The sequence below is a fragment of the Choloepus didactylus genome, chromosome 20 (genome assembly GCF_015220235.1).
Source record: "Choloepus didactylus isolate mChoDid1 chromosome 20, mChoDid1.pri, whole genome shotgun sequence".
Lineage (NCBI taxonomy): Eukaryota > Metazoa > Chordata > Mammalia > Pilosa > Megalonychidae > Choloepus > Choloepus didactylus.
Window position 1 is genome coordinate 19,370,727 of NC_051326.1, and position 23,848 is coordinate 19,394,574.

The 23,848-nt window shown below is 39.4% G+C and overlaps 1 protein-coding gene across 1 annotated transcript in view; it reads left to right on the plus strand.

Annotated features, from left to right (window-relative positions):
* The window catches only part of LOC119516419 (disintegrin and metalloproteinase domain-containing protein 32-like), a 255,054-nt gene that overhangs the window by 171,890 nt on the left and 59,316 nt on the right, over positions 1 to 23,848 (plus strand). The window contains exon 14 of the mRNA XM_037812770.1: positions 19,841 to 19,946. Within this exon, the coding sequence (XP_037668698.1) occupies positions 19,841 to 19,946 (106 nt within the window). The remainder of the gene's footprint in view (positions 1 to 19,840; positions 19,947 to 23,848) is intronic.

The window sequence follows — 23,848 nt, forward strand, 5'->3', positions numbered from 1 at the left end:
TTTTTCTATAGAGGTCTCAGATAAGATTTTCTGCTTACTGCAACTTTCTAGGAACTGCTCCAATATCTGTATGGTTATTGTGGGAAATAAGATTTTTTTTTCTTACAATATGGCTTTATACATCTATCCATAATTGGTTGGACTGTAGTGGGTACATAGCCAGACTTGGTAACTCTTCAGTCTTGCTATAGTTGGTAGGTAGGTCTTGGGGTGGGTATCTGACTCATGTTTAGGGAGTTGGGGAGTGCTTAGTACCTTTCCTGGGATTTTTCTGACCACCAAGCAAGAGAAATCTCCCCCTACCTTATCCTCCCAAGGATTGGAAACCATCATACATAATGCTGTAGAGATTTTGTCAGCTATGTTTTCAACATGTGGAGAAGATGGGCCTCAAATGGGTAGAAAACTGAAGCTGGATTGTAACCATAAATGAAAACAAGAGAAAGAGCAATAAACTTTGCCTATATTTCTTCCTTCAAGGCCAGCATACTAAATGATATCTCATTTATTCTGACTTTTCTTATTCTTATAATTTTTGATTGATATCCTGGATCTATTACAAAATGAATATTTCTTTCATCAGTTAAGCTAGTATTACTTAGTAATTTGTAATATATTAGAGATTGAGAAGAATTGTATAAAGAGGTTTCAGATTCTATGTAAGTTTATGCTAACATCTTAAATATCTCTCAAAACTATTTCAGAAGCTGTGCTGGTTTTATGTCCCCCAGGAAAAGCCATATTCTTTGATGCAATCTTGTGGGGCAGACATTTTAGTGCTGATTAGATTGGAATTCTTTGAGTGTTTCCGTGGAGATGTGCCCCACCCAACTGTAGGTGATAACTCTGATGAGATAATTTCCATGGAGGTGTGGCCCCACCCATTCAGCGTGGGCCTTGATTACTGGAGCAGTATATAAGCTCAGACAGAAGGAGCCAGTTTCCTACAGCCAAGAGGGACACTTTGAAAAAAGCACAGGAGCTGCAGATGAGAGACATTTTGAAGACAGCCGTTGAAAGCAGACTCTTGCTCCGGAGAAGCTAAGAGAGGACAAATACCCCAAGTGCAACTAAGAGTGACATTTTGAGGAACTGCAGCCTAGAGAGGAGTGTCCTGGGAGAAAGCCATTTTGAAACCAGAAGTTTGGAGCAGTTACCAGCCATGTGCCATTCCAGGTAACCAGGGTTTTCAGACACCATTGGCCATCGTACAGTGAAGGTACTGGATTGTTGGACACTTTATGGCCTTAAGACTGTAACTGCTTAGCAAAATAAACCCCCTTTATAAAATCCAATCTATCTCTGGTGTTTTGCCTGCCGGCAGCATTAGCAAACTAGAACAGATTTTGGTACCGGAAGTGGGGCTGAGTTTGCAAATACCAAACATATTGGAATGGCTCTTTATAAATAGATAAGGGGAAGATTCTGGAAGAATTGTGAGGAGCTTGATAGAAAAGGCCTAAACTGCTTTGAAGAGACTTTTTATGGAAATATGGACTCTGAAGATACTTCTGACAAGGACTTGAACAGAAATGATGAATGTGTTGTTGCAAACTGGAAGGAAGACAATCCTTGTTTTAAAATGGCAGAGAATTTGGCAAAATTGAGTCCTGGTGTCAGGTGGAAGGAAGAATTTGAAAGCAACAACCTGGAATACTCAGCTGAGGAGATCTCCAGACTATGTGTGGAGGATGTACCCTGACTTTTACTTGCAGCTTATAGTACAATGAGAGCAGAGAGAGATGAACTTATAACTGAACTCTTGGGTTCAAAGAAACCAGAAGCTGATGGCTTGGAAAATTACGGGCTTCCATGGGGTGGCATCCTGGAAGCTACAGCCCAATGTGAGGATATAACCAAACATAGAATCCAGCCGCCATTTCAGTATAAGCCAAGATTGGAAAAGGAGTTAAGCAGAAAGGATTTGTGGAAAGTCTTATTGTCTGATGGCTTTGACTCCTGTGTGCTTCATGCAAAGCCAACAGAATTTTTGTGAGATCTTTATTATAGACACAGCCATTGCCGGTCTGGACTGGAGGAGACAGACAAGGAACAAACTGAAGGGAAAATTTCTTCAAAGACAGAGCCATGGAGGTTGAGGTCTGGAGTCAAGAGGCCTTGGGCTGGGAGAGCAGAGTGGCCCACATGCATGGAAGGGGAGAGTTTGCCCCAGAGGCCAAAGGTGGGCCTTCCGACTCGATGCTCTGGAAGAGTTTTGCCACCTCAGGTCCCAAAGAGGGTAGAGCACATTCCCAGGGAATTGGGGAGAGCCTGGCTGCCACCACATTGTTCTGAAGGGGTTGAGCATGTGCCCCAGAGATGGAAAGGAATCTGGGAGCTGCCCAAATGTTTGAGGAGGGCAGGGCCAAGAAGGTGGTCTCCCCAATGTGTGGATATGTTGGAGCACTCACCTAAGCATTTGGAGAGGAAAGGGCTGCCACAAAGCCCCTTAGGAAGGATTAGACTCCCGCTCTCTCAAGCCCCAAGGATGGAACCTCGTTTTGTTAATGACTCTCTGACTTTGAAATCTAATGGAGTTTGTCCTGCAGGTTTTAGGAACTGTTTTGGTCCTGTTAACCCTGTTTTCCTTCCTCTTTCTCCTTATGGCAATGGGAATGTTTATCCTATGAATGTCCCTCCTTTGTATATTGGAAGCATATAACTTGTTCTGATTCACAGATCCACAGCTAGAGGGGAATTAGGCCTTAGGACTGACCATGCCTATAACTGATTTTGATGGGATCTTGTGCTTAACTATTCTTACTGAAATGATTCAAGTTTTTGTGATATTGTGATGGGATCAATGTATTTTGTATTCGAAAAGAATATGTTTTTCTGGGGTCCAGGGGGTGGAATGTGCTGGTTTGAATGTATTACATCCCCCAGAAAAGGCCATATTCTTTGATGCAATCTTGTGGGGCAGACATTTTAGTGCTGATTAGATTGGAATTCTTTGAGTGTTTCCATGGAGATGTGCCCCACCCAACTGTAGGTGACAACTCTGATGAGATAATTTCCATGGAGGTGTGGCCCCACCCATTCAGCGTGGGCCTTGATTACTGGAGCAGTATATAAGCTCAGACAGAAGGAGCCAGCTTGCTACAGCCAAGAAGGATGCATTGAAGAATGCACAGTAGTTAAGAAAAGAGTTTCAGCTTACAGATACATTTTGGAGATGGCCTTTGAAAGCAGACTTGTGCTCCAGAGATGCTAAGAGAGGACAAACGTCCCAAGAGCAACTAAGAGTGACATTTTTGAGGAATTGCAGCCTAGAGAGGAATGTCCTGGGAGAAAGCCATTTTGAAACCAGAACTTGGGAGCAGACTCCAGACACGTGCCTTCCCAGGTAACTGAGGTTTTCCAAACACCATTGGCCATCCTACAGTGAAGGTACCGGATTGTTGATGCATTACCTTGGACACTTTATGGCCTTAAGACTGTAACTGTGTAATCAAGTAAATCACCTTTATAAAAGTCAATCCATCTCTGGTGTTTTGCATGCCAGCAGCATTGGCAAACTAGAACAGAAGCTATGAGGAAAAATTTCAACTCTCGTCTGTCATCATCCATTTTTGAAAAATTTAAACTGCTTGTATCTGTAAGTATTTTGAAAACTGTTGCATTGACATTTTCTCTTTTAATAAAGATGTTTAGGGGACTGCAAAACAAAAATATAAACTCTAATGAGATTAGTGAGTTGACATTGTAAATATAATTTGGAAGAATTCGTTAAGTAGTTCTTTCAAATATAAATCTCAAAAAATCTTTAATGCCTCATATACAAAGAATATAATTCAGGTCTTGATATTGGCTGTCATATCCCATAAGGAGGAAGATCATGGAATATGGTTATACAAGATATTGATATTTGCATTCATTCACTGTATATTTACTGAGAACCTTAATTGTGTGAGGCACTCTTTTAGCACTGGAAATAGTGATAAACAAGAAAAAAAGATTCCTAAGGAACTTATATTCTAGTGAAAGTTTCTGACAATAAACAAGAATGTATGAATGAATGAATGAAGTCATTTCCATTAGTGGTAAATATAACAACAAAAACCAGCAATAGTAATAACAAAACAGGGTAATGGGATAAAGAGTGATCATGAAGGTGGGGTTGCTCAAAATAGGGGGTTCAAAGGTAAGCTCTCTGTAGAAGTGAAATTTGTGTAGAAATTTGAATACTTAGAAGGAGGCTGCCAAGAGATGATCTTGGGAAAAAGCATTTTAGGCAGAGGAATGCAGCACATGTATGATACCAAGTTGGGAATGAATTTGGCATGTTTAAGAATCAAAAGGATGGGCAGTGAGGCTGAAGTGTAGTGAGTCAGACTGAGTAAATACCATGCTAAGAAAATTGGATTTTATGCTTAGTGTAATGGAAAGCCATTAGAGAATTCTAAGTGAGACACTGGTATCAGATTTTTATTTTCTGAAAGATCTCTGTGGATCATGGTATGGGAAATGTATCATGGGGAGTGGAGAGTGGAAGCAAGGAGTCAGTTGGAAGGCTGTTGCAGCCTGTTAGAAGAGAACTGATGACAGCTTAGGCTATCTCAAGTGGTAGCCATGGAGAAGGTGAGGAGTCAGCATCCTCAGGCCTCCAGGAGCTAGTGTCAACAAGAGTTGCTGATACATTAGACAGTAGAGGCAGGGAGTAAGGGGAAAAAAGAAATCAAGTTAATGCCTAAGTTTTGGCCTGAATAACTGGTTGACTTGTGATCCTTTAAGCTGAATTATGGAAGTCTGGGGATAAAACAGAGTTTGAGATGGTAAAGAAGAGTCTGATTTTAGCATATGTTAAGTTGTAGACGGTTATTAGTCATGAAATGAGGTGAGTCAGATGTCAGGTTATGAAAGCTCACATTTAGTTAACATGCCAGAGGCTCCCTTTATTCCAGTTGAGATGAGGTAGCCTTCCATTTAGGCATCTGAATATGTTTCTCCATCTAACTGGCAACATTGATTGGTAGTCTTTGATAGTTGTCAGGAGTATAAACTTAAACTCTCTACTGTTCAGTGATATTTATGAAGGATTGCCTAAATTATTTGTAATCCATTCATTCATTTTAATTGCTTTAAAATTGATACCTGCAGGTGGCAAAATACCTAGACAATGTTTGGTTCCTGGTCAAGTGATTTTTACTTAAATGCAATTTCATGTTAGGCTAGCAATCTGTGTTATCTGATCTTATCAAAACAATTGAATGAAACTTACTAAATTACACAATAAGTATGAGAACTCCAGAGATCATTTCTTTCTGGTCTGTATGAAGAATAGATGTGGTTTCTTGAGCATGTTTTTAAACTGTAAATCATGAGGCTCATTATGTTTCTCTGTTAGGATTGTCTGATAGAAATTTCAAAGACAAATAGGGTGTTACTGCATACATAACCTTACTTTTGACTTCATCTTTTATTTTTTTTAAATTATTATCCATTTTCCCCCTTGACTTGAATTATTTCACTTATTTTAACTTTTTTGAAAAATAATTATTTTATTCCACCTTTTGGAAATGTTATGTTAAAAATAAGTTATAGGGGGCAAGATGGGGGTGTTGAGAGGTGTGGAATTTAGTTAGTCCTCTAGAGCAACTAGTAAATAGCCAGGAACAACCAGTATATAGTCTGAAACAATAGTTGGGGGATGTCTGTGACTGGACACACATCATACATCAGCTTGGAATGGGTGGAACAGCTGAGATCGCAGCATAAACTGTAAGTAAAGTTCCCCAAACTGTGGAGCCAGCATCCCTCCCCCACCAGCATGGCAGGCCGAGCTGAAATACTTCCCTCTGGGAAAAAGAAGCTGGTTACCTGGAGCAAGGGCAAGTAACTCAACCAAGCTCCAATTGCAGTTTTAGTTAACATATTTGGACTACTGAATACAAGTTACAAGCCCAGATAAAACCGGAGCAAACAGGAAAGAAATATGAGGTTCCTCCCGGCAGAGAGGAGGCAGGGCTGATGGAAAAAAAATAGACAAATAAATAAAAACAGAGGCTTTTGGAGATGGCTGAGCTCAGAATACTGGAAAACAGCTGTGTCCCAAGAAAAGGGGCACAGAGAATCAGGGGCCAACACTGCTTGGCCTGTGAAACTGGGAGGCTGGGGACTGGCTCTGAAAAGGGGCTTTTGCTCTTTTTGTTTTTTTTCTCTCATTCTAAGCAGATCGTTAAAGAAAGCCTCAGGCATTCTCAGTTGTCAGCGCTGACCCAGGCAAGGGTGGAGTTAAGAGAGTCAGAGACACAAAGGAGGAATTCAAGTGTAGAATATAAATCCCTAAAGGGTGTATTTTCCTGAAGAAAAGGAGGGTGGGGCCCAGCTCAAGTGGCTGCCCTCCCTCAGAGAATTCAGACCCCAGGGCCTGAGGGAAATAAATGCAGGAAACAACTTAAGCTTGGATTCTAACACTCACACCTCTCCAGGACAGGGTCCACTGAGAATTAAAGGGATGACACCTCTTTACACCAGTGGGGAGTGTGAAGGCTGACAAGTGCCACCTGCTGTCCAGGATAGGAAAAGCAGCAATTCTAGAGGCCTCACAGGAAAGTCTGACAACCTGTTTCTCAGGGAAAATTGATACTGATTAAACCTTCCTCCTGTGACCTGGGCCCATCTGGTCTGGGAAAATATGATTGGTTAATCAAGGAAACCAGATGCCTAGACAACAAAAAATTATGAGTCAAATAAGGAAAAACAAAGATATGGCCAGTCAAAGGATACATATCTGAGATACAGGAGTTAAAACAGCTGATTAAAGTTCTTCAAACAAATATGCTAAATCAATTCAAAAATCGAATCAATGGATTGATGGAAGATATGGCAAAAGAGATGAAGGATATATAGAAGACATTGGGTGAACATAAGGAAGAATTCAAAAGTCTGAAAAACAACTGGCAGAACTTATGGGGATGAAAGGCACAATACAAGAGATGAAAAACAAAATGGAGACATATGATAGCAGATTTGAAGAGGCAGAAGAAAAGATTCATAACTGGAGGACAGGACATCTGAAATCCTACACAGAAAAGAACAGATAGGGAAAAGAATGCAAAAATATGAGCAGGGTCTCAGGGAATTAAATGACAACATGAAGTGCAAGAATGTACATGTTGTAGGTGTCCCAAAGGGAGAAGAGAAGGGAAAAGGGGCAGAAACAATAATGGAGGAAATAATCACTGAAAATTTACCCCCAAAAGAATAGATCCAAATAGAACTATGGTAAGACACTTAATAATCAGATTATCAAATGCCAAAGACAAAGACAGAATTCTGAAAGCAGCAAGAGAAAAGTGATCCATCACATACAAGGGAAGCTCGATAAGACTGTGTGGAGTTCTGAGTAGAAACCATGGAGGTGAGAAGGCAGTGGTATGACATATATAAGATACAGAAGGAGAAAAACTGCCAACCAAGATTTCTATATCCGTCAAAACTGTCCTTCAAAGTGAGGGAGATTTTAAAATATGTTCAGACAGACAATGAGAGAGTTTATGAACAAGATACCTGCTCCAGGGAAATACTATAGGGAACACTACAGGCAGATAGGAAAAGACAGAGGTTTGGATCACAATATTAGGTGATGATAGCACAGTAATGTAAGTTCACAGAACAAAGATGCTGTTTATAAATTAGGGCAACCTGGAGTGGTCAATGAGTGTGATTAAATGTACCAAAATGTTTTTACATGAGGGAGAATGAATGTCAGCTTTGCAGGGTGTTAAAAATGGGGTGGTATTGGGGAAAAATACAGTCAAGCAAACTAGAGCCTACAGTTAACAGTAACATTGTAATATGCTTCTATTAATTGTAACAAAGGCAATATATCAAAGCTAAATGCCTATAAGAGAGGGATGTAAGGGAGGGGTGTGAGATTCTTGGTGTCAGTGTTGTTGTCTGGCTTTTTTATTGTATTTTGTTTTAATTTTATTTTTTCTTTTGTTGCTTTTTAGTTTTCACTTTTTTCTTTTTCTCTTTTTACTTTTTTCACCTTTTCCTGTTTCTTTGTGGAAGAATTGGAAATGTCCTCATATAGATAGTGCTGGTGAATGCATAACTATGTGATTATACAGAGAACCATTGATTGTTTGTTTAGGATGGAATGTATGATGTGTGAATAAAACCATCTAAAAAATAAACAGAGGGATACAAATGCTGGAGAAAATGTGGAGAAAAGGATGTACCTAATCACGATTGGTGGGGAAATAGAATGGTGCAGCACATCTGCAGGGCAGTGTGGTGGTTCCACAGGAAGCTAAGCATGGGGTTGCCATGTGGTCCTGCAACCCTGTTATTGGGTATATACTTGTAAGAACTGAAAAGAGGGACATGAATGGGCATTTTCACAGTGGGATTTATGGTGCCAGTATTCACGATTTGCAGTGGATGGAGGTGGCCTAAGGGTGTATCGACTGATGAACAGAATGGTGAACTGTGGTGTATACGTAAAATGGAATATTGATCTGCTACAAGGAGGAATGAAGTTGTTAGGTGCATGGACATTGAGGACAGGATGTTGAATGAAATAAACCAGAAATAAAAAGAAAAACAGTATAATTCCTCACTCATTTGAACTAACTATAATGAGCAAACTCTGAGAATTGAATCTGAAAGCATAGGTTATCAGGGGAAAGCTTACTATAAAGGTTCCTAGATTGTAAGCTCTTACAGCAGCTACATTTATTTCTGAGTTGTTATGGTTGTTTCTGAATTCTGAGATGCTGAGCTCTTTCAGTATAATCTGATCTGTCCTTGGGACTTTGGGTATCTTCGTGACACCTGAGATTCAGAGCCAGAGTCTGGCAGCTATGAATGTCAGCATTACCCCATACAGCAAATGTTAAGGAGTCTGAAAGAGATCAGACTTCAGTTAGAGATGTGAACGAAATGGACTTGGTTAGGAGTAAGGTTAATTTAGACTAAGGGGTAAATTACAATATGGATGGTGTTTTTAAAACTTCAACTTCTGTTGAGACCAAAGGAAGAGATGTTTATTTGGTGCAAAATCTATATTTTTTGTAACACACTACATAATTTAACCTGTAAGATCAGTTTATTCAAACAACACAATTACATGGAACATTGAATAGGGAGTGAAATCTGGTTGGTTTGTACAAGTTAGTGTGAATCCCTAATACATCCCAGAGTAATCTTGGCAGAGAATAAAGACGTATTTGCAACGCCCCATTGAGAGAGTGGGACAAAATGTGGAAATATTAGTTTTGCCCACCTGGGGAATTAATAATATTCTCACAAGCATTGGGGCTACCAATTTAGAAGGCCAAGCCCTCAATCTTGGGTCTTGCCCTTATGAACTTTCTTATTGCAAAAGAGAGGCTAAGCCTACTTAAAATTGTGCCTAAGAGTCACCTCTAGAGTATCTCTTTTCTTTCTCAGATGTGGCCTCTCTCTCTAAGCCAGCTCTGCAGGTAAACTCACTGCCCTCTCCCCTATGTAAGACTTGACTCTGAAGGATGTAAATCTCCCTGGCAATGTGGGACATGATTTGTGGGGATGAGCTTGGCCCTGGCATCATGGGATTGAGAAAGTCTTCTTGAATCAAAAGGGAGAAGCAAAAGGAAACAAAATAAAGTTTCAGTGGCTGAGAAATCTCAGATGGAGTCGAGAGGTCATTCTGGGGGTTATTCTTATGAATTATATACATATCCCTTTTTACTTTTTAGTGTATTGTAATAGCTATAAGGAAATACCTGAAACTGTTGAACTGCCACCAGCAGCCTTTACTCTTGAAGATGATTGTGTAACTATATAGCTTACACTGTGTGACCATGTGATTGTGAAACTTTGTGGCTCCCACTTCCTTCATACAGTGTATGGACAGATGAATAGAAAAATGAGGAGAAAAAGTAAATGAATAATAAAGAGAGATGTTTTGGGTTATGGGATGTTTTGGGTGTTCTTTTTTACTTTAAGTTTTATCCTTATTCTTTTTTGTTTGTGGTAATGAAAATGTTCAAAGATTGATTGTGGTGATGAATGTGCAACTATATGATGATACTATCAACAACTGATTGTACACTTGGGAGGACTATATGTTATGTGAATATATGTCAATAAAATTTCATTTTTAAAAAATTGTGATGAATTCACAAGTATGTAATGGTACTTTGAACAATTGATTGTACATTGTGGATGATTGTTGGGTGTGTGAATATATCTCAATAAAATTTGATTTACAAAAACAGGCAGAATCAACTCCTTATTTTATGTATGTTTTTTTCTGGAAGCCTAAACTTCTCTAATAAAAAAAGAGAAAGAAAGAAACAAAAAGTTATAAAACAATAGCAACGGAATATGTGCTTCAGTTCAGAAAACTTTCTTCTGAAGAAGTCACTGTTTGTGTTCTCATTATTTTCCAACAACCACATTTGCTGCCCTAGTACTAGCCATGCACAACCTATCTATGAAAGTCCTTGCCACTGTTTTATTGCACTTCATAGCATTTGATAATAGGCACAGGGAATCTAAATAAACTATTTGGATTATGGCAGGGCAAATTCTGTTACTTAATAGACTTGGTCAGAACACTGGCTCTAAGGGAGTATTTGACATGTGACTTCACATTTGCAAAGTGCTCTCCTTTTAGTGTTTCTACCTCATCCTGGAAAGCCCAGACTGACCTTGAAGAAAGAACAACTCTAATACTATCAGGAGGGGATGCTGGAGAGAGAAATTAATGATAATGGCCCAGTGTTACCTCTAGATGTTATAGGTAGACCAATAAAAATTGGACTGGATGAAAAATGTTACTTTCAGCAGAATTCATCTGACTACTCTGTGACTAAATGTATTGTTCCCATATTATTTTCCAAAACTGAAGTGAATTATCCAATTTTTACTTTTGTGAGTGTTCCCTTGGTGTTTTTCAAGCCTTTCATTGTCATTCCTAACATGGTATCTTAAATTCATAAACAACAGATTAAACATAGTGAATACCCAGAATTACCACTGCCTGTCCTCAGGGTATCTCTGCTAGCTTCTTTGATGGATCAAAGTCTAGAAGTGGTAGAAATGGATGGAATTAGATAAGGTGAAAGATTAAAAAAAACAGTGGAAAGAAAAAAATATAAATCATGGGAGGGGAAGCTAAAACAGAAGAACTCTCTGGACTCTAAAGGAGAAGGGAGAAGATGGCAGACTGGTGAGCTGTATGTTTTAGTTACTCCTCCAGGAAAGTAAGTAGAAAGCCAAGAACTGCGTGGACTGGACACCACAGAGCAATCTGACTTTGGGCATACTTCATACAACACTCATGAAAACGTGGAACTGCTGAGATCAGCGAAATCTGTAAGTTTTTGCGGCCAGGGGACCCGCGCCCCTCCCTGCCAGGCTCAGTCCCGTGGGAGGAGGGGCTGTCAGCTCCAGGAAGGAGAATGAAGAACTGCAGTGGCAGCCCTTATCGGAAACTCATTCTGCTGATCCAAACTCCAACCATAGATAGACGAAGACCAGACACCAGAGAATCTGAGAGCAGCCAGCCCAGCAGAGAGGAGACAGGCATAGAAAAAAAAACAACACGAAAAACTCAAAAATGAAAGCGGAGGATTTTTGGAGTTCTGGTGAACATAGAAGGGGGAAGGGCAGAGCCCAGGCCCCAGCTCAGGCCCTGAGGCGCATATGCAAATCCCGAAGAAAAGCTGATCTCTCTGCCCTGTGGACCTTTCCTTAATGGCCCTGGTTGCTTTGTCTCTTAGCATTTCAATAACCCATTAGATCTCTGAGGAGGGCCCTTTTTTTTTTTTTTTTTTTTTTTTTAATTCCTTTTTTCTTTTTCTAAAACAATTACTCTAAGAAGCCCAATACAGAAAGCTTCAAAGACCTGCAATTTGGGCAGGTCAAGTCAAGAGCGGAACTAGGAGAGCTCTGAGACAAAACGCAATAATCCAGTGGCTGAGAAAATTCACTAAACACCACAACTTCCCAAGAAAAGGGGGGTGTCCGCTCACAGACATCATCCTGGTGGACAGGAAACACTCCTGCCCATCACCAGCCCCATAGCCCAGAACTGCCCCAGACAACCCAGTGTGACGGAAGTGCTTCAAATAACAGGCACACACCACAAAACTGGGCGTGGACATTAGCCTTCCCTGCAACCTCAGCTGATTGTCCCAGAGTTGGGAAGGTAGAGCAGTGTGAATTAATAAAGCCCCATTCAGCCATCATTTCAGCAGACTGGGAGCCTCCCAACACAGCCCAGCAGCCCAGAACTGCCCTGGGGGGATGGCACTCACCTGTGACATACCACAGTCATCCCTCAACAGAGGACCAGGGGGTGCACGGCCTGGAAGAGGGGCCCACTTGCAAGTCTCAGGAGCCATACACCAATACCAAGGACTTGTGGGTCAGTGGCAGAGACAAACTGTGGCAGGACTGAACTGAAGGATTAGACTATTGCAGCAGCCTTAAAACTCTAGGATCACCAGGGAGATTTGATTGTTAGAGCCACCCCCCCTCCCTGACTGCCCAGAAACACGCCCCATATACAGGGCAGGCAACACCAACTACACACGCAAGCTTGGTACACCAATTGGACCCCACAAGACTCACTCCCCCACTCACCAAAAAGGCTAAGCAGGGGAGAACTGGCTTGTGGAGAACAGGTGGCTCGTGGACGCCACCTGCTGGTTAGTTAGAGAAAGTGTACTCCACGAAGCTGTAGATCTGATAAATTAGAGATAAGGACTTCAATTGGTCTACAAATCCTAAAAGAACCCTATCAAGTTCAGCAAATGCCACGAGGCCAAAAACAACAGAAAATTATAAACCATATGAAAAAACCAGACGATATGGATAACCCAAGCCCAAGCACCCAAATCAAAAGACCAGAAGAGACACAGCACCTAGAGCAGCTACTCAAAGAACTAAAGATGAACAATGAGACCATAGTACGGGAGACAAAGGAAATCAAGAAGACCCTAGAAAAGCATAAAGAAGACATTGCAAGACTAAATAAAAAAATGGATGATCTTATGGAAATTAAAGAAACTGTTGACCAAATTAAAAAGATTCTGGACACTCATAGTACAAGACTAGAGGAAGTTGAACAACGAATCAGTGACCTGGAAGATGACAGAATGGAAAATGAAAGCATAAAAGAAAGAATGGGGAAAAATTGAAAAAATCGAAATGGACCTCAGGGATATGATAGATATTATGAAACGTCCAAATATAAGACTCATTGGTGTCCCAGAAGAGGAAGAAAAGGGTAAAGGTCTAGGAAGAGTATTCAAAGAAATTGTTGGGGAAAACTTCCCAAATCTTCTAAACAACATAAATACACAAATCATAAATGCTCAGCGAACCCCAAATAGAATAAATCCAAATAAACCCACTCCGAGACATATACTGATCACACTGTCAAACACAGAAGAGAAGGAGCAAGTTCTGAAAGCAGCAAGAGAAAAGCAGTTCACCACATACAAAGGAAACAGCATAAGACTAAGTAGTGACTACTCAGCAGCCACCATGGAGGCGAGAAGGCAGTGGCACGATATATTTAAAATTCTGAGTGAGAAAAATTTCCAGCCAAGAATACTTTATCCAGCAAAGCTCTCCTTCAAATTTGAGGGAGAGCTTAAATTTTTCACAGACAAACAAATGCTGAGAGAATTTGCTAACAAGAGACCTGCCCTACTGGAGATACTAAAGAGAGCCCTACAGAAAGAGAAACAAAGAAAGGACAGAGAGACTTGGAGAAAGGTTCAGTACTAAAGAGATTCGGTATGGGTACAATAAAGGATATTAATAGACAGGGGAAAAATATGACAAACATAAACCAAAGGATAAGATGGCTGATTCAAGAAATGCCTTCACGGTTATAATGTTGAATGTAAATGGATTAAACTCCCCAATTAAAAGATATAGATTCGCAGAATGGATAAAAAAAAATGAACCATCAATATGTTGCATACAAGAGACTCATCTTAGACACAGGGACACAAAGAAACTGAAAGTGAAAGGATGGAAAAACATATTTCATGCAAGCTACAGCCAAAAGAAAGCAGGTGTAGCAATATTAATCTCAGATAAAATAGACTTCAAATGCAGGGATGTTTTGAGAGACAAAGAAGGCCACTACATACTAATAAAAGGGGCAATTCAGCAAGAAGAAATGACAATCGTAAATGTCTATGCACCCAATCAAGGTGCCACAAAATACATGAGAGAAACACTGGCAAAACTAAAGGAAGCAATTGATGCTTCCACAATAATTGTGGGAGACTTCAACACATCACTCTCTCCTATAGAGAGATCAACCAGACAGAAGACCAATAAGGAATTTGAAAACCTAAACAATCTGATAAATGAATTAGATTTAACAGACATATACAGGACATTGCATCCCAAATCACTAGGATACACATACTTTTCTAGTGCTCATGGAACTTTCTCCAGAATAGATCATATGCTGGGACATAAAACAAGCCTCAATAAATTTAAAAAGGTTGAAATTATTCAAAGCACATTCTCTGACCACAATGGAATACAATTAGAAGTCAATAACCATCAGAGACTTAGAAAATTCACAAATACCTGGAGGTTAAACAACACACTCCTAAACAATCAGTGGGTTAAAGAAGAAATAGCAAGAGAAATTGCTAAATATATAGAGACGAATGAAAATGAGAACACAACATACCAAAACCTATGGGATGCAGCAAAAGCAGTGCTAAGGGGGAAATTTATAGCACTAAACGCATATATTAAAAAGGAAGAAAGAGCCAAAATCAAAGAACTAATGGATCAACTGAAGAAGCTAGAAAATGAACAGCAAACCAATCCTAAACCAAGTAGAAGGAAAGAAATAACAAGGATTAAAGCAGAAATAAATGACATAGAGAACAAAAAAACAATAGAGAGGATAAATATCACCAAAAGTTGGTTCTTTGAGAAGATCAACAAGATTGACAAGCCCCTAGCTAGACTGACAAAATCAAAAAGAGAGAAGACCCATAGAAACAAAATAATGAATGAAAAAGGTGACATAACTGCAGATCCTGAAGAAATTAAAAAAATTATAAGAGGATACTATGAACAACTGTATGGCAACAAACTGGATAATGTAGAAGAAATGGACAATTTCCTGGAAACATATGAACAACCTACACTGACCAGAGAAGAAATAGAAGACCTCAACCAACCCATCACAAGCAAAGAGATCCAATCAGTCATCAAAAATCTTCCCACAAATAAATGCCCGGGCCAGATGGCTTCACAGGGGAATTCTACCAAACTTTCCAGAAAGAACTGACACCAATCTTACTCAAACTCTTTCAAAACATTGAAGAAAATGGAACACTACCTAACTCATTTTATGAAGCTAACATCAATCTAATACCAAAACCAGGCAAAGATGCTACAAAAAAGGAAAACTACCGGCCAATCTCCCTAATGAATATAGATGCAAAAATCCTCAACAAAATACTTGCAAATCGAATCCAAAGACACATTAAAAAAATCATATACCATGACCAAGTGGGGTTTATTCCAGGCATGCAAGGATGGTTCAACATAAGAAAATCAATCAATGTATTACAACACATTAACAAGTCAAAAGGGAAAAATCAATTGATCATCTCAATAGATGCTGAAAAAGCATTTGACAAAATCCAACATCCGTTTTTGATAAAAACACTTCAAAAGGTAGGAATTGAAGGAAACTTCCTCAACATGATAAAGAGCATATATGAAAAACCCACAGCCAGCATAGTACTCAATGGTGAGAGACTGAAAGCCTTCCCTCTAAGATCAGGAACAAGACAAGGATGCCCGCTGTCACCACTGTTATTCAACATTGTGCTGGAAGTGCTAGCCAGGGCAATCCGGCAAGACAAAGAAATAAAAGGCATCCAAATTGGAAAAGAAGAAGTAAAACTGTCATTGTTTGCAGATGATATGATCTTATATCTAGAAAACCCTGAGAAATCGACAATACAGCTACTAGAGCTAATAAACAAATTTAGCAAAGTAGCGGGATACAAGGTTAATGCACGTAAGTCAGTAATGTTTCTATATGCTAGAAATGAACAAACTGAAGAGACACTCAAGAAAAGGATACCATTTTCAATAGCAACTAAAAAAATCAAGTGCCTAGGAATAAACTTAACCAAAGATGTAAAAGACCTATACAAAGAAAACTACATAACTCTACTAAAAGAAATAGAAGGGGACCTTAAAAGATGGAAAAATATTCCATGTTCATGGATAGGAAGACTAAATGTCATTAAGATGTCAATTCTACCCAAACTCATCTACAGATTCAATGCAATCCCAATCAAAATTCCAACAACCTACTTTGCAGACTTGGAAAAGCTAGTTATCAAATTTATTTGGAAAGGGAAGATGCCTCGAATTGCTAAAGACACTCTAAAAAAGAAAAACGAAGTGGGAGGACTTACACTCCCTGACTTTGAAGCTTATTATAAAGCGACAGTTGCCAAAACAGCATGGTACTGGCACAAAGATAGACATATAGATCAATGGAATCGAATTGAGAATTCAGAGATAGACCCTCAGATCTATGGCCGACTGATCTTTGATAAGGCCCCCAAAGTCACTGAACTGAGTCATAATGGTCTTTTCAACAAATGGGGCTGGGAGAGTTGGATATCCATATCCAAAAGAATGAAAGAGGACCCCTACCTCACACCCTACACAAAAATTAACTCAAAATGGACCAAAGATCTCAATATAAAAGAAAGTACCATAAAACTCCTAGAAGATAATGTAGGAAAACATCTTCAAGACCTTGTATTAGGCGGCCGCTTCCTAGATTTTACACCCAAAGCACAAGCAACAAAAGAGAAAATAGATAAATGGGAACTCCTCAAGCTTAGAAGTTTCTGCACCTCAAAGGAATTTCTCAAAAAGGTAAAGAGGCAGCCAACTCAATGGGAAAAAATTTTTGGAAACCATGTATCTGACAAAAGACTGATATCTTGCATATATAAAGAAATCCTACAACTCAATGACAATAGTACAGTTGGCCCAAATATCAAATGGGCAAAAGATATGAAAAGACAGTTCTCTGAAGAGGAAATACAAATGGCCAAGAAACACATGAAAAAATGTTCAGCTTCACTAGCTATTAGAGAAATGCAAATTAAGACCACAATGAGATACCATCTAACACCAGTTAGAATGGCTGCCATTAAACAAACTGGAAACTACAAATGCTGGAGGGGATGTGGAGAAATTGGAACTCTTATTCACTGTTGGTGGGACTGTATAATGGTTCAGCCACTCTGGAAGTCAGTCTGGCAGTTCCTTAGAAAACTAGATATAGACTTACCATTCGATCCAGCGATTGCACTTCTTGGTATATTCCCGGAAGATCGGAAAGCAGTGACACGAACAGATATCTGCACGCCAATGTTCATAGCAGAATTATTCACAATTGCCAAGAGATGGAAACAACCCAAATGTCCTTCAACAGATGAGTGGATAAATAAAATGTGGTATATACACACGATAGAATACTACGCGGTAGTAAGAAGGAACGATCTCGTGAAACATATGACAACATGGATGAACCTTGAAGACATAATGCTGAGCGAAATAAGCCAGGCAGAAAAAGAGAAATATTATATGCTACCACTAATGTGAACTTTGAAAAATGTAAAACAAATGGTTTATAATGTAGAATGTAGGGGAACTAGCAATAGAGAGCAATTAAGGAAAGGGGAACAATAATCCAAGAAGAACAGATAAGCTATTTAACGTTCTGGGGATGCCCAGGAATGACTATGGTCTGTTAATTTCTGATGGATATAGTAGGAGCAAGTTGACAGAAATGTTGCTATATTAGGTAACTTTCTTGGGGTAAAGTAGGAACATGTTGGAAGTTAAGCAGTTATCTTAGGTTAGTTGTCTTTTTCTTACTCCCTTGTTATGGTCTCTTTGAAATGTTCTTTTATTGTATGTTTGTTTTCTTTTTAACTTTTTTTTTCATACAGTTGATTTAAAAAAGAAGGGAAAGTTAAAAAAAAATAAAGGAGAAGGGAAAGGATTAGATCGGAATTAACAATGACTATGTAAACATAATCTTAATTAATTCTCATAAAAATCCAATGAGTTAGATATTGTCTACTTTCACAGATGAGGCAGTTAGGCTTACAGAGGTTCATTTTTGAGAAGATAACTTCTAGGCAGAATTTTAAGATGACCCCAAAGATTCTTCTAGTGTAGATGCCTTGGACAATCTCTTCTCCTTGAGTTGGGGTAGAACAGAGGAGTATGATGGAACATTGATCCTGAGATTAGGTTTTATAGCAAAGTGAAGGGATTTGCAGTTGTAATTAAGGTCCATAATCAGTTGACTTTTGAGTTAATCAAAAGAGAAATCATCCTGGGTGGGCCTGACCCAATCATGCAAGCCTTGAAGGATGAGAGAAGTCAGAGAGATTCTTCTGCTGGCTTAGAAGAGAGAAACTTCCATGTTGTGAGAGAACCTAAGGACAGCTTCTAGGAGCTGAGAGTAACCCACACCACACAGCTAACAATAAAATGAGGGTTACAGACATACAACTGCAAAAAACCTGAACTCTATTAATAACATTAACAAATGAGCTTGGAAGAGAAATCTAGCCTCAGATGTGACCAAAGCCCTAGCCAACACATTAATTTCAGCCTAATGAGACCTAAAGCTTAGAACCCATGTATGGCTTGATGGACTTGTGCTCCAATTTGCTAATGTTGCTGTTTGGCAAAATACCAGAAATGGATTGGCTTTTGAAAGGGGGTTTATTTGGTTACAGAATTACAGTCTTAAGGCTATAAAGTGTCCAAGGTAAGGCATCAGCAATAGGGTAACTTCACTGGAGAAAGGCCAATGGCATCCGGAAAACCTGTTAGCTGGGAATGCACGTGGCTGGTGTCTGCTTGCTCCCAGGTCGTGTTTCAAAATGGCATTCTCCAAAATGTCAGTGTCAGCTTTCAATGGCTATCTCCAAAATGACTCTCTTAGCTGCTCTGAGGTCCCTCTGTTTGTGAGCTCTTTTTATGGGACTTCAGAGAACCAATCAAGACCTACCCTAAATGAGCAGAGGCACATTTCTGTGGAAACATCCAATCAAGAGCTCACACCTTTATCAAAATTGTCTCTCACATTTGGGTGGATCACATCTCCATGGAAACACTCAGAAATTTCCAACCTAATCAACATTAATATGTCTGCTCTCACAATACTGCATCAAAGAACATGGCATTTTGGGGGACACAATACATCCAAACCAGCACAACTTGTGACCTTCAGGAACTTAGACATTATAAATGGGTGTTGTTTTAAGCTCCCAAGTTTTTGGTGATTTTTTTATACAGCAATAAAAAACTAATACAGTATTGAAGGAGAAAAATAGATAGATGCTATGAGTCAGTAATTTTGATTCCTTCAGTTTAAACTTCTTGAGGAAATAATGACGTTTCTTCAATGAAGTTTTGTTACAGACCTGTTTTTTTTTTTTTTTAATGAGTTCCCATTCATAATCTAGGAGAACAGGTATAGTTTTCTCATATTACCTCTCCATTGCCTTCTTTCACATAGCTCTTTCATTGTTTATACTTTAACTCTCCCTACCCCATCCCTACCCCACATATTATCATTTGGGGTGAAAATGACTGGAAATGAAGAAAAAGAAGGAATACCCATGAACATTACCTTTCACTTTATTTCCTTCTCTTTTTAACAACCTCAGTAGGAAAACTTTGAATTAGATAATAATAGAGAATAAGGCAAAGGAAACATAATATATGAGGATATGGAACAAGATAAAAAAGAAAGGGTGTTTTAATCCAAATATATTTCTAACTTTACTAGGTTCAAAAAATGCTCCATTTGCCTGCTATGAAGAAATTCAGTCTCAAACTGATAGGTTTGGGAACTGCGGTAAGAGCCAAAGAGCTTTTAAACCGTGTACATGGAGGTATGTTATAGAAATATTAGATACATTTCTTGTGTTCTATAAGATTCTACTGTTGGTCTTTTCTCTCTTTTTAGTATGTTACTCATTCCAGTGGTTTCAAGTATCACATGTGTATGACAGTTATCTCAAACCGAAATCTCCAATTCTAACATCTTTCTGTGCTACAGGCTAAAATTTCATCTTCTTTTTAAACATGTCTATGTGGATGATCATCAGGCACCTAAATCCAATCCAAAATCAAAACTCTTAGCATCCACTGCACTTTTCCTCTCCAAACCTGCTCATTTTTCCTTATAAAAATAATATCCTCTTTCACTCAGTTGCTTGTCCAAGCTGAAGATGCCAAGTGTCTATAAAATGATTTCAATTTCTCCTTTATATTTTGGTCATTAGTTTATTCTAATGAGCATTTATTGAGAAACTACCTATGTGCCAGATGCTGGGCTGGACACTAGTTACCAAAGCATACATGACCTTTGTGCTCATGGAATTTATAGACTGGTAAACTGACCATGTAAATTTGTGCTTTTTTTTTTTTGTACAGTTTGTTCATGCTGTTTCCTTTGTTTAGAAATACTTTATTCTGTCTGTTGAAATCCTACTAATTTGTAAGTTTTGACTCAGATGGTATCTTTTCTATGAAGTTTTCCCTAACTACTAGCTTAGAATCTTAAGTCTTCATAGGGATTTGTTTATTTAATCTGTAGGGCATTAATGGGCTTTTTAAAAAATGACACTTAGTATTAGACTGTAAAGTCCTTGAGTGTAGAGGTCACAACATATTCATCTTTCTATCCCTCTACAGAGTATATGTTCAGAAAATACTGAATTGATTTTCTTATTTCATAGTAAATATATAATCTGCACAGTGGAAAAAAAAGACCATTAATACCATTGAAAGAAAAGCTTGGATCAGTGGCCTGTGATGGTTAAGTTCATGTGTCAGCTTGGCCAGGTGGTGGTGCCCAGTTGTCTGGTCGAGGAAACACTGGCCTAACCATTACTGCAAGGGCATTCCATGGCTGGTTAATAAACCAGAAGGCTGGCTTATTAAATCAGTCAATTTTTGGTTGCATCTGTGGTTGATTACATCTTCGATCAACTAAGGGAGTGTCTTCCCCAATGAGAGAATCCAATCAGTTGAAGACCTTTAAGGGAGAAGAGAGAACATTCACTTTTTCTTCAGCCAGCCAGCCTCTCCTGGGGAGTTTACTGAAGACCTTCACTGAAGTTGCCAACTCACAGCCTGCCCTTTGAAATTTGGACTTGTGCCCCTCCACTATTGCCTGAGACACTTTCACAAAATCTCATATTTGCAGATATCTCCTGTTCTACTTTTCTAGAGAACCCTGACTAATAAAGCTTCATACCAGGAATGGTTCTTGAGAAACAGAATCTTAAAATGGGCTTTTACAATTGGTTTTCTACTTTGAGTAGATTCAAGGGCAGTAATGACTCTATTTCCAATAATCAAGATGGCACTGACCATCCATGGCATGAGTTGGCAGTACAGATAAGCAAAATATCACCATTTGATTCTCCTAATCATACTCTTGTACAAGGCAAGGCTCTGGGTGGCAGTGTTTTTGACATCTTAACAGAGTTTTGTGGAGTTAAGAGGTAGAATGATGTTAGCTGGGTATTCTTAGATAAACTGGATACAGTCATAAGAGAGAGGAATGAGCTGAAGGCTTCACATTTACAACTTAAATGCCATATGAAAGATGCAAAAATTTCAATGTGTGCTCTGAAAGATCTTATTTCCTGTGGCTGCAGACTTGAGATTTCTGAAAACCATACCAAGTCTCATTGTGTAAGTAGCAGATTTACAATGTAAACTAAAATCTCAACCTTGCAGGGTGTCTGCTGTTAAAGTAAAGGCATTGATTGGAAAAGAATAAGATCCCCAAAATTCGGTTGGGAACATATGGGTTGAAATGATGGCAGTAGTGACATTGGAACCCTGGATTCTACTGAGCCTTTGCTAGATATACCTGCAATGGTCTGCCCTAAGGAAAAAGCCCCTCCACCTCAGACCTACCCTGAGTGATGAGCAACCCAATCTCCAGCCTTCCCTGAGGAGACAACTACCTGACCTTCAGCGTGCCTTGAGGAAACAGCATGCCCTGAGAAGCCTGCCATCAAACCTCCACCTAATGAGATAAACCCTTCAGTGCCTGCTAAAGCTGTGATCACCTCCCCTGGGGAAACAGTCCTCACTCTTCAGTCTGGAGAGGTTAATCCTGTTTCACTAGATGAAACTGCAATGGAATTCCCTGAGGTAACCGACTTGAAGGATACTTCTAATTCTTTTCATAACTCACCCCCACTACTGCTCTTTCCTTCAAGACCTATATAACTAGATTAAAGTCCCAACAGGCCGCGAAAGGTGAGGTACAAAGTATGGCCCATGAGGAAGTACCATATACTCCAAAAGAATTGCATGAGTTTTCCAATTTATATAGAAAGAAATCAGGGAAATGTGGGTCGGAATAGATACTAAGGGTATGGGATAATGGTGAAAGGAATATAAAGTTGGATCAGGCTGAATTTATTGATATGGGCCCACTAATCAGAGATTCTGCATTCAGTGTTGTAGCTCCAGGGGTTAGAATGGGGGTTAACAGTTTAGGTGGTTGGCTGAAACATGAATCAAAATGTGTCTGATATTACCTGAGGTCAAAATGTCAGAACTGCCCTGGTATAATGTAGAGGAGGGGATTCAAAGGCTTAGAGAGATTGGAATGTTAGAGTGGACTTATCATGGAAGACCTGCTCACACACTCCAGTAATGTCCAGAGGACACATCCTTTGCCAGGACTGTGAGGAATAAATTTGTGAGACTAGCTCCATCATCCCTGAAGAGCTCTTTAGTCACCCTTCTCTAGGTCAGGTATTACTGTGAGCTAGAATCCTTAAACACAATGGGGATAATTGGATCCCAAGTTGGCAGAAACCACATGGCAGCAGCTAATCATCAAATACAAGGTGGGTGTGGCAACCATAATGGACAGTAGACTCAAAGCAGCAGTCAAAATAATCTGACTCACAGAGACTCATGGTATTGGATAGTAGATCATGGGGGTACCTACAAGTAAAATAGATATATAGTCTACTAAATTTTTTTTTTAATCTGTATAAGCTGAAGAATTTTAGGTCAAGTGAACAAAAGTCTCACTTGAATCACAAAAGCAGAGAGTTGTGGCCCCTTAATCAATTCAAGACCTGAGACAGTTTACAGACCTAGTGCCTCTTAAATGAGGGGAAGGCCAGATACCCTTGGGAAGGACCCTGTTACACGGCAAAAAATTTATACTGTTAATTTTCCTCCCAGCCTTCCCCAGGGAGACCTATGGCCTTTTACCAGGATAACTGTACATTGGGGGAAAGGAAATGATCATATATTTTGGGGATTGTTAGACAGTGGCTCAAAAGTGACGTTAATTCCAGGAGACTCAAAACATCACTATGGTTTACCAGTCAGAGTAGGGGCTTATGGAGGTCAGGTGATCAATGGAGTTTTAGCTCAGGTTGGTCTCACAGTTGTTCCAGTGGGTTCCTGGACCCATTCTGTGGTTATTTTCCCCAGTTCCAGAATGAATAATTGGAATAGACATATTCAGCAACTGGCAGAATCCCCATATTGTGTCCCTGACTCATGAAGTGATGGCTATTATGGTCGGAAAGGCTAAGTGGAAGCCACTAGAACTGCCTCTGCCTAGCAAAATAGTAAATCAGAAGCAATACTGGATTCCTGGAGGGATTGCAGAGATTGAGCTACTCTTAAGTACTTGCAGGATGCAGGGGTGGTGATTCCCACCATGTATCCATTCAACTCTTCTGTTTGACCTTTGCAGAAAACAAATGGGTCTTGGAGGATGACAGTGGATTATCATAAACTT